The sequence below is a fragment of the Rana temporaria genome, chromosome 5 (assembly GCF_905171775.1).
Source record: "Rana temporaria chromosome 5, aRanTem1.1, whole genome shotgun sequence".
NCBI lineage: Eukaryota > Metazoa > Chordata > Amphibia > Anura > Ranidae > Rana > Rana temporaria.
Window position 1 is genome coordinate 148,311,387 of NC_053493.1, and position 18,574 is coordinate 148,329,960.

General features: G+C 42.0%; 1 protein-coding gene across 1 annotated transcript in view; it reads left to right on the forward strand.

Moving 5' to 3' along the window:
- The first annotated feature begins 1,854 nt into the window (after window positions 1-1,854).
- The window catches only part of SUGCT (succinyl-CoA:glutarate-CoA transferase), a 1,112,375-nt gene continuing 1,095,655 nt past the window's right edge, over window positions 1,855-18,574 (forward strand). Inside the window, exons 1-3 of the mRNA XM_040353242.1 lie at window positions 1,855-2,078; window positions 8,127-8,184; window positions 15,238-15,311. Of these exons, the coding sequence (XP_040209176.1) occupies window positions 1,964-2,078; window positions 8,127-8,184; window positions 15,238-15,311 (247 nt within the window). The 5' untranslated portion in view covers window positions 1,855-1,963. The remainder of the gene's footprint in view (window positions 2,079-8,126; window positions 8,185-15,237; window positions 15,312-18,574) is intronic.

The window sequence follows — 18,574 nt, forward strand, 5'->3', positions numbered from 1 at the left end:
GTCTACATGTTATCACAGCATGCTGCAGCGTCGCTCCTAGTTTCAGTCTGCTTCGGTCCGGTCACCTGATCTTCTGCGTCCGCCAGGGAGTAGAGAGCACTCTGATAGTTGGGCTCGATTCACATCTATGCATGTTGCTTTTGAGCGTTTTTGCAGTGCTTTTTGCCGCTGCTTGCTGCGTTTTTCGATGCGCATTTTTACCCCAATTTTTCCGCGATTTGCGTTTCTTTATTATTATTTTTTTTTTAGTCTGCAATTTTTATTTTTATACATTTCCTTTAACCACTTGCCGACCAGCAGCCACAGTTTTACAGCGGCAGGTCGGCTCGGCTGCGCGAAATCACGTAATATAACATGATTTCGCATTTCAGCCACTAGGGGCGCGTGTGCGCCCCCTGCTCGCCCCTGGTGCCGATGCACGTGCCCAGCGGGCGCGATCACCGCCGGGCACCCGCGATCGCTCGTTACAGAGTGAGAACCGGGAGCTGTGTGTGTAAACACACAGCTCCCGGTCCTGTCAGGGGGAGAAATTACTGTTTGTATGAACAGACTATGTATGAACAGACGATCAGTAATTTCCCCAAGTCAGTTCAGTTAGAACACACCCAGGGAACATACTTAACCCCTTCCTCGCCCCCTAGTGTTAACTCCTTCCCTGCCAGCGACATTTTTTTACAGTAATCAATGCATTTTTATAGCACTGATCGCTATAAAAATGCCAATGATCCCAAAAATGTGTCAAACGTGTCCAAAGTGTCCGCCATAAGGTCGCAGTACCGATAAAAATCGCAGATTGCCGCCATTACTAGTAAAAAAAAAAAAAAATAATAAAAATGCCATAAAACTACCCCCTATTTTGTAGACGCTAAACCTTTTGCGCAAACCAATCAATAAATGCTTATTGCAATTTTTTTTTTACGAAAAATATGTAGAAGAATACGTATCGGCCTAAACTGAGGAAAACATTTTTTTTTATATATTTTTGGGGGATATTGATTACAGCAAAAAATATTCATTTTTTTTCAAAATTGTCGCTCTATTTTTGTTTATAGCGCAAAAAATAAAAACCGCAGAGGTGATCAAATACCACCAAAAGAAAGCTCTATCTGTGGGGAAAAAAAGGACGCCAATTTTGTTTGGGAGCCACGTCGCACGACCGCGCAATTGTCAGTTAAAGCGACGCAGTGCAGAATCGCAAAAAGTGGCCCGGTCATTGACCAGCAAAATGGTCCGGGGCTGAAGTGGTTAAAGTAGAAGTGTAGCCAAAGCTATTTTGGTTATACTTCCCCTTACAGGGGTACACTTCACTCTGCACTCCTATAAACAGGTTAAAAAAATACGCAAATTGCGGTACTTGCGTTTTGGATGCGGGTCCATTGAATTCTATTACATGCAAAATGGTGCTTTTTGCGGGGAAAACCCCTTTCCAAAAATGCAGAGGCACAAAAAAGCATTGATGTGAACATGTTCCATAGCAAACCATGTTAAAAAATGTAATTTAATTTGAAAAAAAGTGTTAGTGCCACTGGGGGGGCCCAAAAAAATAAATAAAAAAATAAAACAGCCGCCACTGCTGCAGATAGAGAGATACAATTTATGTGGGTTTGTTTAGCTCTGCCAATCACATCACTGGGTATATGGGATTACAAGCACTAGCAGCTGATTGGTTGTAATGCACAGCTGCTCCAGATGCGGTCTCCTCCAGTTTGGATAAATGTGAAGGAAATGACACACGTCACCGCTGTGTCCTCCTTGGACTTGTGTACTATCACACCTAGAGCAAAGTGTCTGTCAATCAGTAACAGGCTATCTCCTCAATGACCCGCCTCCTCCTCCCCGCCCCGCCCCCTCCGCTCGCCCCTCATTGCTGGCCTCCGGTGTGCTCCGGGAAAGTCGCTGTGCTGTGCGCTGAGCTCTGCGCTGCCTCCTCAGAGTCTGCACTGCGCTCTATAGTAGTACTGTCATGCAGGTCGCCGCTCGTGTACTGGAGGTCTTGAGGAGGAGCCACAAGGGGGCGAGATGCGGAGCCTCCCTCTTCACCTCCTCTATCACCCAGCGGAGGGGGTTCTCCCAGAGAGGTATAATGACGTCACACGTCCTACTTGTGGAGAGGAGGATTAGTGGGCTCTACATACTCTATAGACTTAGTCTGTGTTCATGAATGAAAAGAGTCATGGAGAAGCTCTGAGAAGTGTATGTCCCTCTCCTGTGTACTTATCATACTTCTCATGTAGCCTGTAACCCTACAGAGGGACCCAATGAAAATAGGCATCTATTTTACCGCTTTCTATGGTCATAATAATGGTTAAATGGTGCAAAAAACATTTTTAGGGCTTGTTTAAAAGCATGGTCTGCAGCTCCTTGAAAAGCAATCCACACTCGGCTCATTTTTCAGATGCATTTGACAGGTAGTCTGGAGGCAATACCGTACATCACCTCCTCACTTCCTGATTTACCTCCCTAAATGCTTCATTACTGAGACTCGATCACAAGAATTTTGATCCATGTACGGTCAGCTTAAGAGCCCTTTCACACTGGGTGGCGTTAACAGTAAAACACTGCGTGCTTTTCGGCCGCTAGCGGGTCGCTTTTCACCCCAAAGAAGGGGTTAAAAATGCCAGTGTTTTACGGTTCTTCGGCAGCGTTGCCATTCATTGCAATGGGCAGGGGTGTTTTTGCTTTCAGACCGCCCCAAAGATGCTCCTTACAGGACTTTTTCTAACCTCCCGCAAGCGCACCGCTCCAGTGTGAAAGCACTCGGGCTTTAAAGCTGCATTCACACCTGAGTGTTTTCAGCTCATAAAATGCTCGTAAAATGCCCAACAAGCAAAATCACGTTAATTTTAATGGCACTTGTTCACATCTGAGCGTTTTGTCGCCTTAGGGCCAGTTCACACCATAGAAACGCAATCCGGATGTGTTCCAGGTGCTTTATTGCACGCACCTTTTTGATTTGTTTCAGTGCGTATTTTGTACATTTAATGCAGTCCAGTGCTTTTTTTCACCCCTCTTTTTTAATAACCTTAGATAAGGACACGTGAGTTTTTGCAGTGCGTTTTTGTTGCATTTAGGTGTGTTCCAGTGCGTTTTTGGTGCGTTACGGTGTGTTCCAGTGCGTTTTTGGTGCATTTAGGTGCGTTACGGTGTGTTTCAGTGCGTTTTTGATGGGTTTTACAGCGTTCCAGTATAGTGCAATGCAGGCAAAATGCAGCATGTTCTACTTCTTTTTTTTTTTCTGGAACTGCAAGCACTGGTGTGAACTATGCCATTGAAAACCATATACCCTACTTTCCATGCGTTTTTGATGCAGAAAAAAACACACTGGCTGCATGTGGTGTGAACTGGCCCTTAATACAGACCAGTGCTTTTTTTCACCCCTCTTTTTTATTAACTTTAGATAAGGACAAGTGCGTTCCGCTGCATTTTTAGTGCACTTAGGTGCGTTCCAGTGCGGTTTTGATGCGTTTTACAGCGTTCCAGTGCAGGTAAAATGCAGCATGTTCTACTTTTTTTTCTGGAACTGCAAGCATCGGTGTGAACTGTGACATTGAAAACCATATAACCTACTTTCCATGCCTTTTTGATGCAGAAAAAAAAATGCACTAGACTGCATGTGGTGTGAACTGGCCCTTAAAGCGGATGTGCCACTAAAAAAAAATATTAAAAGCCAGCAGCTACAAATACTGCAGCTGCTGACTTTTAATATTGGGACATTTACCTGTCCTGGAGTCCAGCGCCGATCGCAGCAGAGGACAAGTGATTGCTCATTTTGGGACCATTGGCATTTTTATAGCGATCAGTGCTATAAAAATGCCACTGGCAGTGAAGGGGTTAACACTAGGTGGCGAGGAAGGGGGTAATCATGTTCCCTGGGTGTGCGCCCCTATTGGCTGCTCGGCGAGATGACGTATAGCTATGTGATCTCGCCCAGCAGAGCCGACCTGCCGCCCATGAGTGCCCCCCCCAAAGCACCTTGGGGACAAGTGCCTCTTCCCCACAACTTTGGCTGGTGGTTGTGGGGGTCTGTGGGCGGGGGGCTTATCAGAACCTGGCCTCCCCCATGTGAATGAGTATAGTGTGAAACTAGGAGGCAGTTTTTTTACAAGTTATTTATCAAAGAAAAAAAAAAATAAGCCCCCCCCCCCCCCCATTGTAGATCCAACGCTGCCCGTCTCCACTCCAGAAGAAGGCTCTTGCCGAATGACGGCTCCACTGCCTCCCACCGCTAAATAACATCACAGGGTTGCCGTCCTCTTGTGATGTCACTGAACCAGCTTGCCCTGGTTGTGACATCAAGTGGGGAGGCTTCCAGTGATGTTACCTGGTGGCTCTGCGCCTTGGTTTACCTAGCAGCGAAAGGCAGTGGAGTTGTCATTCTGCAGGAGCCTTCGCTGAGAGTGGAACTTTTTTTTTTTGGAGTTTGGCGGTGACATCAGGCATCGCGATTGATGGGTCTACACTTATTACAATTTATTTAACATTTTTGTTTTTCTAATAAAGGACTTGTCAAAAACTGCCTCTTTTGTTTATTTGCACAGTTTTTTGGTGAATGAGTAGGGGTACCTGCTACCCCGTATTCATTCACATGGGGGGAGGGCAGGATTTGGGAGGGCTTAAAGGGGGCTTCCAGATTCTGATAAGCCTCCTGCCCACAGATCCCCACAAACACCTGCCAGGAAAGCTTGCTTTTGTGGATGCAGGAAAGAAAATCGCTCCGTCTATGGCCGGCTTAAAGTGGTTGTAAACCCTCCCTCCTGACTAAGAATAAGGCTTACCTATAGGCAGTGAAAACATCTCCTAAACGTGCGCCGTTTAGGAGATATTTCACTTGTAGTGCGCCAATGATGTAATCGGCGCATGCGCTGTGAAGAAACGGACCTCCGTTCCATTTCTTCCCTAGCATGTGCCGTTACTGACAGCTCCCGCGCACATGCTGCTCCAGCTAGTCACAGAGCCGGAGTCCGCAGCCCCGGAAGGAAGAGGGGCGAAGATGCACACGCCGTTCAAAGGGGGCGGGGGGCGTTTGCAGGTACGTTTCACGTAATGGGCTAGTATGCGATGCATACTAGCCCATTATGCTTTTCATTTGCAAGGTTTGCACAGAGCAAAAGAGGAAGTAAAACACGTTTCACACTGGGGCGGTTTGCAGGCGCTATTGCGCTAAAAATATCGCCTGCAAACCAACCTGAAACAGCGGCTGCTGTTTCTCCAGTGTGAAAGCCAGAGGGCTTTCACATTGGAGCGGTGCGCTAGCAGGACCGCTCCAAAAGTCCTACTAGCTATATCTTTGGAGTGGTGAAGGAGTGGTGTGTTTACTGCTCCTCCACTGTTTCTTCCCATTGAAAACAATGGGAAACCGCGGCTATACGGCCGGCAATGCGCCTCTGCAGAGGCGTTTTTCCAGCGGTATTAGCCCTTTTTCAGCCGCTAGCGGGGGTAAAACCGCACCGCTAGCGGCCGAATACCGCCACAATTCCGATGGTAAAATGCTGCTAAAAATAGCAGAACTTTACCGCCACCCCACCTCCTGCCCCAGTGTGAAAGGGGCCTAAGTCTTCTCTAGCAAGTAGGTAAAGATGCAATGTATCTATTCCATCTTACTAGAGGAAAAGTCTGTTGGTTAGTCTCTTCACAGAGGAGAAACAACACAGGAATAGGCTACAGAATGAATGATCACTGTGATAGCCAATCACAGATATTGTGACCAAGAGCTGGTTCTTCTGGTTCTTGATCATTAGTACGAGATCTGAAGCTGTAACTGACAGCTTGGTGTCAGTGTTAAGAGCATGCGATTGTGCTTTCAGCACAAACACATACCGGTATGTGTAGGGCCCCTTTCACACTGGGCATTTTTCTGGCGTTATTCGAGCGTTTTTCAGGCGCTTTGGTGTTAAAAAAAGCCTGTAAAGCGCCTGAAAGAAGCCTCATCTGCAATCCCAATGTGAAAGCCTGAGTGCTTTCAGAGCCCTTTCACACTGCCAGCACCCGAAAAATGCTGGTAAAGTGCTGCTAAGACCCCTTTCACACTGGGGCATTTTTCAGGCTCTTTGGCTTTAAAAAAGCTCCCTCAATGGGAAGGGGCGCTTTAGGAGCCGTGTATTCAACGCTTCTTAAACACTGCAAAGAAGCTGCTTGCAGGACTTTTTTTGACGCCCTGCCAGCGCAGCTCCTCAGTGTGAAAGCACTCAGGGCTTTCACATTGGGATTGCACATGAAGCTTCTTTCAGGCGCTTTTACAGTCGCTTTTTTTAATGCTAAAGCGCCTGAAAAACGCCCCAGTGTGAAAGGGGTCTAGGGCACCAACAATTAAAGCCCACCAGCTGAACACAGTATATATGTGTTACAAGGTCGGAAAGGGGGTAACGATTGGTTTTGTCCTCAGATATGAGCCATATTTTAAATGTCGCATCTAAAGGGGAAAGGCTTTTGCAATTTCTATTTTAGTACATAATCTATCAATCAGAGAGGTTTGAGACCCATAGAAGTCTATCATTAAAACTGTACAAGCAGAGAGATTCTTTTGTTGTAGCCAATCATAGACATTGGACGACTGAAATACTACAAGATACAAATAAAATTAGTTTGAGCCAGTTCAGTTGTGGGGTAGTCTGCATCTCTGTTGAGACTTGATCAACATTTTGAAGTACATTTTTTTTAATGCTTCACTTAAATAGCTTCCTTTACCTTGGTGCAGTCCTCCTTCACTTACCTCATCCTTGGATTTTGCTTTTAAATGTCCTTATTTCTTCTGAGAAATCCTCACTTCCAGTTCTTCTGTCTGTAACTCCACACAGTAATGCAAAGGGCTTTCTCCCTGGTGTGGAGAAAGCCTCTTGAGGGGGCGAGCAGGAGTGTCAGGACACTCTCTACTTTGCAGATAGAGAAAGGAGCTGTGTGTTAGTGGGCGTCCTGATACTCCTGCTCGCCCCCTCAAGAGGCTTTTTCCACACCAGGGAGAAAGCCTTGCATTACTGTGTGGAGTTATAGACAGAAGAACAGGAAGTGAGGATTTCTCAGAAGAAATAAGGACATTTAATCTCCCTGGCGGTATGATTCTGTCTGGAATTACGTACCAAAAGCGGTACAATTATTTTGCAAGGAAATTTGGCGTTTTATACTGTAGGCCTGTAATTCTTAGAAATAACTCACTTAAATCTGACCAAGCAAGAGTCTAATAGGCATCCCGGGTATGATTTAAAAAAATAAAATAAAAATTATAATATAATAAATAATTATAACAAATAATAATATAATTATAATAAAAATTATTCAATAATGTAATCAAATCAAAATCACTGAAATTTGCTCAGTTGCAGAATTGTTGCTGTCATTACTTTTATTTTTTTATGACGTATTTCCCCACAAATCGCTATCGCACAATTCTAGAAATGAATTTATAATTTATTATCGCTGTTTTCTAGCTGATCTAAAACCATTTTTGACATAAAGGGACACTTTTGGACAATCTACAGTTTTCAGGCAGAAAGAACAGTTTTTATTATATAAAAGAACACGTAGGGCACTGGGCAGACCACTAGGGACAAGGGGGGTGTGTATTTTTTACATACAGTACTGTAATCTCTAAGATTACAGTATACTGTATGTATAGTGTTTGTTTACTTTTTTGAATTTGGCGCCGTTCTCCGCCCCCGTGCGTCGTAACGTCGCAGGGAACGGAGATCGGCGGCACACGGGAGACTGTAAATCGAGCGAGGAGGTCCCGCTCGCTCACACAGCGGGGTGGCATTGCTGGATCCAGGGACAAGGTGAGTAACTTGTCTGTGGATGCTGCGAAAGTAAGCCGCGCCGCTGTACACTCTGCACATCCACCCTGAGCGTGACTCGGGGATACCGTTCTTAGCATAAAAAATCCACCCCGAGTCACGCTCAGGTTTACCGCTAAGGGGGTTAAAGCAAAATGGAAGGATGAGGTAAGTGAAGGTCCAGACTGCACTAAGGTAAAGGAAGCTATTTAGGGATTTTTTTTTTACCTTTACAACCCCTTTAATTCCTGAAAATGTGACTACATTTTTTTTTGGTTTTGGCATTACTTTTATTCTGTAGGTCCAAAAGTGTATGTATTTTTTATTGTATGAGAAGTATAGTAATAATGTGTTTCTTTATAGTTACTGAGGCTGACAATGTAAAGCCACTCGAAGGAGTAAAAATCTTGGACTTAACAAGGTATGAGTAAGTTAATAAAAAATATCTAGCTTTTTTTTAGTATGCATATAATTGCCATATGTTAGCTTATTTGCTGTTCCTAACCACTTCAATACTGGGCACTTTCACCCACTTCTTGCCCAGGCCAATTTTCAGCTTTCAGCACTGTCGCCCTTTTAATGACCATTGCGCGGTCATGCAACACTGTACCCATATGACATTTTTATAATTTTTTCACACAAATAGAGCTTTCTTTTGATGCTAATTAACCACCACTGGGCTTTCTATTTTTTGCTAAATAAAGGGAGAAAAAAGAACAACAATTTTGAAAAATAAAGCACTTTTCTTTGTTTCTGTTATAAAATATTGCAAATGAATGATCTTTCTTCATAATTTTAGGCCAACATGTATACTGCTAAACAGTGTTAATTTTGTCGACTAAAACATTTTAGTCGACTAAATGATTACTATTTTAGTCGACTAAAATACGACTAAAACTAAAACTATTGAGATGACTAAAACTAAAATGGCATTTTAGTCAAAAGAGTAAAATGGGACTAAAACTAAAATGCCATTTTAGTCAAAAGAGTAAAGCTAAATCGAAATTTGACTTCAAAATGTAACACTGGTCTGTAGTGCATAGTTCATACCTCAATACCATAAATAACATATTAGATTTTTCACTCCAGCAATATATAATGAGTTTGGAAATTGTAGAGAAATGTTAACTAATGCATTACAATTTAATTAACCTGCTCGATTTTAGACAACTAAAATTAGTTTTAGTCTACTAAAATGTACTAAAGGTTTAGTCGACTAAATACGACAAAAACTAAAACAATTGCAGAAGACTAAAACTAAAACGCCAAGACTAATGCCGCGTACACACAATCATTTTTCGTCATGAAAAATGATCATGTGTGGGCTTCACATCGTTTTTCGGCTTCTGAAAAACAACAAAAAAAAAAAAAATTCGAACATGCTGCATTTTTTCACGTTGTTTTTTAAAATGTAATTTTTCGTGTTGTTAAAAATTATCGTGTGTGTGTGGGCAAAAACTACGTTTTAAACCCGCGCATGCCCAGAAGCAAGTTATGAGACGGGAGTGCTCGTTCAGGTAAAACTCCCATTCATAATGGAGTAAGCACATTCATCATGCTGTAACAGACAGAAAAGCTAACAAGGAATCAGCTAAAAACAGCCCAAAGTTGTATTTAGAATTACGATTGCCCTAGGGTGGTAATCTAACACCCCTTAATGTAAAAGTGCCACATCCTTAATTATATAGGTATGTAGAAAAAGACAATAAGTCTTAGACTGAGAGAGATTGGACTTTGTAGGCACCAGATCTTAAGATTATAAAGATTTTAATTTAGAAAATACAAAACACAGGTATACAAAACAATTGCTCTAAATGATAAGAAAAAAGGAAAAAAGTAGACAATAGGATACACAAAAGAGCTCAAATCCTATCACTTTCTGAAGACACCGCTATTAGCCACAGGGCTGGATGTATAGAATACACTAGAAGCGCTGGGTGGCGTTGTAACTTCGAAAGATGGTACAGGATGAGTTCTGATTAAAATGGGGTTCAGCTCGACATGTTTCGCGACGTCGTCGCTTCTTCGGGAGCTTCTGGGTATTAAAAGACAATATAGTGTTGTGATTAGATATACATATATACAAAGGTACAAACAATATTATTGCATATAAGGCATTCATAAAAATACTTAAAGGCCTCTGAGCAAATAGAAATGCATGTGTTCATGACTATGATATTCACCGATAAACGGTGCTTAGTAAGTTTGAAAAATGCTCAATAGCGTCCAGGATGCAAATTGTAATCAGACCATTCACCTTGTGGGGTGGAGTCTGGTACTATAGGTCAAACCCACATTCACCATACACCGTCGGGCAGTGTAGAACTAGTTGGGGTATCTATAAGTAAATGGTAAACAACAGGTAATAAGTCCAAAATTGATTGGGACCATGAAAAATAAAAGGAAAAAGAAAAAGAAAAAACTAAAAATGTGTGTGAATGGCAGGAGCCACTATGTGTGGGTAAGTATAAAATGGTCAAAAAGGTGGTATAGCCAACTGAATTTTTTGGTCAGCATCCTTCCTGAAAAAACATTCAGTGGAATGGAATGTCAATTAAGGCCGTATGTCAAACACACACAACACTGGGATCTCATATTCTATAGTTCACCATATCAATTAGTAGATTGGTGAATAATGTTTTACTGGTATTACATACCTTGTAAGGAAGTATAATAACCTGGACGTGAATGGAACAGTTCAAAGGGCCAGAAAAGCGCACGGTTGAAAAAGCAATGTGAGGACAACAGATGGAAGAATGTCCGCAAAAGTCCTCTCCTACATGCAAAGAGCCAAAGAATATATAGTATCATTCCAAAATTAAATAAAGATATATACTGCGTGAAATTTACCATAGAAAACGGCTCCATAAGGGCAGACACTATAATCTTGTTATGAGACTTTTATAATCCAAAATGTATTGACGCACTGAAGTCTTTTACCTTAATTAGCAAATGGATTTGGAAGCTGGAATGAGGGTTAACTCAAAAACGGCCACTAGATGGCACTGCGACAGTGGTGAGGATTGTACTAATAGAAACAAAGCCCAAAGATAGGGAAACAGTCAGCCGTTAGGGAGACAAGAGAGCGCTCGTAATGAGAGCTTAATAATAGAAAAATGGCTCAAAGGTTTGCATGGGGAAGGTGTGCATACCTGTTACTGTGCTCAATCACAGAGAAATCCAAAGGGATGCATCGGCGTGCGGCCACGCTGGACGTCCGTCCTGGTTAGCATTCAGCAAGAGCACCTGAATGTGACAGGCTCTTGCTGAATTTAAATACCCCGCGCGGATGACGTCAGATTGATTGACAGTCATCCGGCTGGCCGGGATACATACATCGCGCATGCGCGTACTTCGCGCATGCGCAGAGAGAGCCGCGATCGGGTTCTCTGGGAGAGATGGAATCTCAGTAGATGTATGACATGGTGTTTCCCAGATGGAATAGAACAGAAGGGAAACACCATTACTGTTTGCCATCACAGGGTCTAAGGTCTGGATGAGAACATCTGACCAGACACTGTGATGGCTTGCCTGGCCACTAGTTCAATTGCTCAACGGCGCATGGTGTTGTGGTGACTTATGGGTATGGCAGGTACTGGTTTAATTACATCTGGACGCATGATGAGCACAAAAAAAATGACAAGCATTTTACATATAAAGGCATGTAAGTACATGCATAACATATTGAGTCCATCATATGATGGGCAAATGGGTAAATGTTGATCGGTAACATTGAATAATGCTGCTTCTACTTGTAATGATAACAAAGAAAAATAAGCTGCACATGATTTGTCACAAAAAACTTTCTAACCTGGGAGAGGGAAGGGGGAATGGGGACGGCCCTTGTTTGGGCAAATACGCCACTAAACGAACCAGCTAGGTCCTAAATTTGGACAACTTAGTAGATCTGAGTATATTGTTTAGAAAAACCATCCGTAAATGATGTTTGTCGGAGATAGTGCCGAAACACGATAGGATCTAAATTGTCAGACCAACATTGGCTCAAGGATAAAAATAAAAACAAATATAAAAATTAATAGTGATAATAACATGGACAGATACATAATTCAGAAGAATATATAAAAATCACTATTGGAAAACCAATATAAGTATAATGGATAGGTCCCAGGATGCGTGGACTGTCATACAGGTCCCTCAAAGGAAGGGCCTGTATGACAGCACCTCGTTAATCCCGGGTAATCTAGTGGCACTAAGACGCTCTATCCACAGGGTCTCCCTCTGTTATTGCTTGAGGAAAATGAAGGCACCACCGTTTCTATATCTAATGAAACGAACCAGAACCCCCTACCACGCAAAAAAGACATCAGTGCTTTTAAGCGGAAATCAAACCAATTCCCGGATCTACACACTAATGAGCAGGTCTCAGCATTCCTAATTGCCATGGTCCATGAGATTAAAAATATGTCAACGTCATCCACATCATCCAATCTCAGTATAGACCACCAAAAAGCATTGAAATCTTTACAGGCCCGACATGACACAGTCATTAAGGCTTCGGATAAAGGTGGTAATATAGTTCTACTCACCTGTGACCAATACGAACAAATGTGTTTTGAGTGGTACAGACCGATCTCTAAAGACATTATCACCCAATTCAATTTGGAATTTAAATTATTACTTTATTCTGCCTTTTCCGAAGCCCTAATTGACCAACAAACGTATGACTATTTGAACACAGCCTTCCCTAGGGAGGCTATATTCTATGCCATCCCCAAAATTCATAAAAATAAATCCAAACCACCTGGTAGACCAATTATTTCGGGGATAGGGTCAATTACTGAAAATGCCAGTAGACTGGTAGATTTTTTCTTGATGCCCTATGTACTCAGCCTTCCATCCTACGTTAAGGATACATCAGACCTACTACGACACCTTGATGGTGTAGCAATACCACCGGATGCCACATTCGTCAGCATTGACGTAGAAGCATTGTATTCGAGCATACCGCATGATCTGGGTCTGGAAGTCATCAAGTCCTTTTTAATGAAGGAGGATCATCGTACTTGGAAATTCCAATCATTCATTTTAAAACTGTTATCCTTCATTCTCCACCACAACAGCTTTTCCTTCCTAGACTCCCACTACCTCCAGGTACAGGGCGTTGCCATGGGCACTTGTTGCGCACCGGCATACGCGAACCTGTACCTGGGGGGGGTGGGAGAGGCAAATAGCCTCCAATGAGGCTTATGATGACTTCATGACCCAAGCACTATGTTGGTATAGATATATCGACGACATTTTCCTGATTTGGACAGGCACAATACAGTCTTTACAAGAATTCATAGGTCAGCTCAATAACAACACATTTAACTTAAAATTTACATTTGAATTTCATAAGGATGCCCTATCCTTTCTGGACCTGTTAATATATAGAGATGCCTCCAATAACATCGCGACCAGGTTATACCGCAAGCAAACAGCAGGTAACACTGTGTTACATGCCCAAAGCAGTCATCCGTTACATCTTATTCATAGTATACCGTATGCCCAGTACATCCGCCTCAGGAGGAACTGCACACACGACACTGATTTTAGATTCCAGGCCAACGAGCTGCGCTCTCGTCTCCTGTTGCGAGGATATAGCAAATCTCTGTTGAGAAAAGCTTTCAACAAAGCTCTCAACCGAGATAGACATACACTCTCGGAAAAAAGACAATAATGATCAACAAATCACCAGATTTATAACAAAATATACGACTCAACATCATCAATTACGCGGCTGCTTACAAAAACACTGGCACCTCTTGAGCGAAGATGTCACCATAGGCAAATATGTCAAACGAACCCCAGAAATAGTTTTTAGAAAAAACTCCTCCATTGGCAACAAACAACTAGTCACTACCAGGTTAAAGCTAATACATCTACCCACAATTTAATGATGGGCAGTATTTTCTCCAAAAGTTTTATAACCATTATTGATATTATTTTTTGTAATATATTTATATGTTTTAATAAATTTATACTTTTTTATGACCTTGTTCTATTTTTGTTGCCTTAAAAATCCCATTCCTATTGAGGTTTTTTCAGTTCATAATTGATTGAAGGGATGATGGCAACCACATGCCACTGCACATGAGCTAAACTTTTCTATAAATATTGTCTAAAGGTTCGAAGAACAACCTTTTGTAAATGAGAGTATTGATGTGCAGCTTTTTTTTTCTTCCTGGCAGCGTTGTAGGATATGATATGACCCTTGAGAACAGCTTTTGCAGTCTGCAAAAAGAGGACAGGTGTGTCCCTATGGGAAATTTTGTTATGAGGTTATTGGCCCAGTGTAACTGAAGAAAGGCTTTCAAATGTTTAATGTTTTTTTTTAAACTTTGTTCTGTAAGCATGCAGTAAATAATTTAGGTCAGATCATAAATTTTGCTCTGCAAGAAAGAAAACCTCTGGTGTAAATGAGCCCACCCTCAAATTCTGTGTTTAAAGATCCCTTTAACTATTTGATGACCGTTGAGTGAAATTATTGGGGAGAGAGCAATCTCTAAGGTGTCTTATTCAAATTTGTGATTAGGAATGTATTTAACCAGCTAAAGACCTTAGCCACATGTAAACGTCACTCAGATAATTGTGCTTGCATGCTACATGCTTATATGTGTTTGGAACAGGTAAACATTTCCAAAAACTATGGGAGAGATTTACTAAAACTGGAGAGTGCAAATTCTGCTGCAGCTGTTCATGTGAGGACCCGTACACACGTCCGAGAAACTCGACGGGCAAAACACATCGTTTTGCTCGTCGAGTTCCTTGCGAAGCCGCCAAGGATCTCGGCGAGCCAACTTTTCCCATTGACTAACGAGGAAATAGAGAACATGTTCTCTTTTTGGCCCAACGAGATCCTCGTCGGTTTCCTCGGCGAAAAGTGTACACACGACCGGTTTTCTCGGCAGAATACGTCTCCCATCGAGTTTCTTGCTGAATTCTGCCGAGAAAACTGGTCGTGTGTACGGGGCCTAAGTCAATCGGCTTCAAATTTCAGTTTGTTCAATTAAGCTTTGACAAAAAAAAAAAACTGGAATCTGATTAGTTTCTTTGCAGCGCTGCATGAGATTTTGCGCACTCCAGTTTTAATAAATCAACCCCTATATGTTAATAGTTGTTTCTAGATGGTGGTGGTCTGGGCGTTTCTTCCATATCCTCTAAACACCAAAAATCTTCCAATTCTTTTTCAACCCCTTTGGAATTTTATTATGAGTGGGGACCACTTTCAGTATTGCCAAATCCTGTTTGTAAGTGTTATTAGGTGTTGCTGCTTTTTATGCATGTGGTACGCATATTTTTATGAAAAATACCAAACTGAAAACTTTTTAAGCCTATTGATTGTTGGATAAGAAATATTTATAATAATGAATATTCATCCTTTGTGGATGTATCTTCATTTCCCAAGTATGTATAAAAATGATTTGTTTGGCAAAATTCTTTGGTAAAGTATAAACTCACTTATATTTTATAGGGTACTTGCTGGGCCATTTGCTACAATGATTCTTGGAGATCTTGGAGCAGAAATCATAAAAGTTGAAAAACCAGGTATATTTTATTTTTCTGTTTTGTATTAGTGTTTTTCTTTTGTGAACCTTTACAATGACATAAAGAGAATAAGAAAAATAATCATGGGAAAAGCTGCAACATGTGCAGTTGTTTTCTTTGATGAATTGATTAGTCACAAGAGTTCTACTTTAGCCCTGGTTGACACCGATGTGACTTTGAAATTGTGCTACTTCAGTGCGATTTGCCCTGCCAATTTCATTGCGGCTTAATTTAACAGAAATCTATGCATGTCGCAATGAAATCGGTAAAAAGTAGTGCAGGAACTTTTATTTATAATTGTTGAAACATGAGTCACGGTGATTGCCAGCAATAGGTTGCGACTTGTAATTCGATTTGGAACTGTCAAATTGCATGACAAGTCACACCGGTGTAAACTGGGGATTACTGTGTTACAATAGTTTATCCTTATTCCTAAACGACTAAACACCTTCCAAATGAATACAACTGGCCGTCCATATCTCTTGCCTGGAGTTGACAGGCTTCCAGGGGCATAACAGGTTTTTTGTCAATAAAGTGGGATTATAATGATGGGTCATAATAAAAACAAGAACTGAAACAATTCTTTATCTTAAGGTAGAACTAATGGCAAAAGGTTCTGTCATTTTGGATAGCGTTTAACCCTTGTCAGCTTTGTGTCTCATTGGGGAGATTTCCCTTCACTTTCTGTTGTGTAGCAAAAACATGAAGTGAAAGAAATCCTGGTTGTCGCCAGGGTCAACAAAACTGTTGTCCCCATTGAAAGTGGTTATAAAGACTAAATATTTTTTTACTTTCTTGCATTGCATGTATCACCCCCCTCCCCCTTTTACTTACCTGGGAGCCCTCATTTTATCCAGCGCTGTGCACGTCTGAGCCCTTTCTCTCCCTTCACTTCCTGGTCTCACTGGCTTTGCTGGGCGAGACTTGTATTTATAGACCATGGGTCATATGCAGGCTACTTTCAGGTGATTTGACACCCATCTCCAATTTATTGCTAGTTTTCTTAGTTGATAGACCTGTTCTCCTCTGGAGAAGTATTTTTATTTTTAAACCATTGAATTATTTTGTCTGATTTTTCTAATAAGAACTGACTGCTTATTGCCCTGGGCTATCTAGCAGTTTCTGGAAGTGAAGACTGTATCCGGAACCCACTGTGTTAGGTTGGCCTGTGATGTATGCTTTGGGCACTGGATTATACATTAGGTGCTCACCTTGGCATGAAGTATAAAGTGTGTTGTTGGCTGCAGGGTGCTATATAAGTCCAGGGTTTCTATGATTCCCAGGCCCTGAAGACCCCTTTGGGGGTATACACACCATGATCGGGGAAGGCTGGACCTCTAGTAGGCCCACTGTCATATTTAAGCTAAGACAGGGTTTCCCTGATGGTTAGCACTGGTTCCTGGCATTTAATATCGCGATCTGTAGTGCGTAGCACACTATGCTTTTTTACAAGTGGAGGATTTCAGAGTTATTCCCTTTTAATGTGGCCGTGCCATTATGTCCCAAAAGTTTTTTGGTGCAGGCATTTTAAAGTTGGCAATATTTCTCCTTCTATCTGGACTTGCTCTCAGGAGGATGAGGTAGCCGCTTCACACCACTTGATAATGCATTTCTGCCTGCCTCTTCTATTGAAAATGCACACAGGAAATGTCTGCACTCCTACTGCAAACTCCTACAGAGATATAGTCACAAAAACACAGTTTAGTGTCTCCTGTAATCAAACATGCAAAACCTTATGCATTCAGCACTCTTTTCTTTAAGTACCCTACTGGGGATCTCCTCATTTACAGACGGGCCGAATGTCGGGCGGCATTGGCTGGTTCAACAGAAACCAACTGAAATTGGACCCATGTGTACTGTACCATTTGAACTAGATGGACTTGTTTTTTCAACCTGACTAACTATGTAACGATGTACTTCAGCCAGTTAAACAGAAGTCGGCCAGCTTCGGTCAAAGGGGCTTGACCGAAAAAGGTCTGCCGACCAGCTCCTGATCGGTGCTCTCCGCCAATAGCAGAGAGCACTGCCTGCTGTGTTCTGGCAGAACACAAAAGGACAGCAGGGGAGATCGCTGTACTAACATTGGAGTGTTAGTACAGTGGCTCCAACCTAAACTGTCAGTTTTTTTCCCTTCAGCCCAGTGGGTATACTAGGCTATACAAGTGCAAGGGTGCTGGAACAAAGGGGGTCATTAACATGCATTGTGTGTGTGGCCTATAGCTAGTCACTTTTCAGTAACATTGTTCTATTATGACACTGCTCCCTTCAGTCAGATGATGCTCTCTTCATCTGACTCTAGTTCCTACTCAGCTCATGGTGTCCTTCCAGAGGTGCTTGCAAATCCTGATTGGCAGCCCCCAGATTCAGCAACGCCTGTTATTACCCCAATCACAGCCTAACCCCGAATTCAGGTGGAAAATTTAACAAATCCCCTTGATTTTTTTCAGCTGTTTTTCACAGAGGATCTGTATCAATTGATTGTGGACCAAACCAATCTTTACTCATATTACAAAAAAGAATGAGTTGTGGTTATAGTGGTCCACAGACCTGATTCATCATATGTTCACATTCTTTGCTGCAATGCTCAGGAAACGATATGAAACAATAACGCGTTTCATTAATTTTAGTGATAATACATTCTGTTGTCTTTTGATTGACCTTGAATATGATAGGCTCTACAAAAATTTGTCTCCTCATAAACTGCCTCTCTGAGAAATTTGCAGATATGTATACTCCCCAATAAAACATCTGCTTATAAGAATGCCTCATACATTTCATTGTCCGCCTTGCAATCAAGCACCATCTCCTCAGCAAGCGTGGCAGATATGGGGTCAAAATGTATAAGCTCTCTGAGAAGGCGACAGGCTATACATAAAAATGTTGAGTTTATGAGGGAAAAGACCGTAAAGTAGAGTCCCCCAACTGCATAGACTACACAGGGAGTAGTAACAAGATAGTATGGGACTTGGTGCTGTGTTTGTTCTGCAAGGGGTACCATTTGTACGTGGACAACTTCTATAGAAGCGTGCCACTTTGATTTTCAATTTTAAAATTGGGTGCTGTGGCAACGTGCGACCTAATCGTTGGGGCTTCCCCCAATGGCTCATAAACACCCGACTTCGGGGGGAAAACCCTGCTTGCGCAATGAAGAACTTCTTGCAGTGAAGTGAAAGGACAAAAGAGATGTTTTCATCCTGTCTTTCATTTAAGCAGATGTGAAAATCCAAATTTGTATGGCATATGGTGTTGTTGAAAAGCCTCTC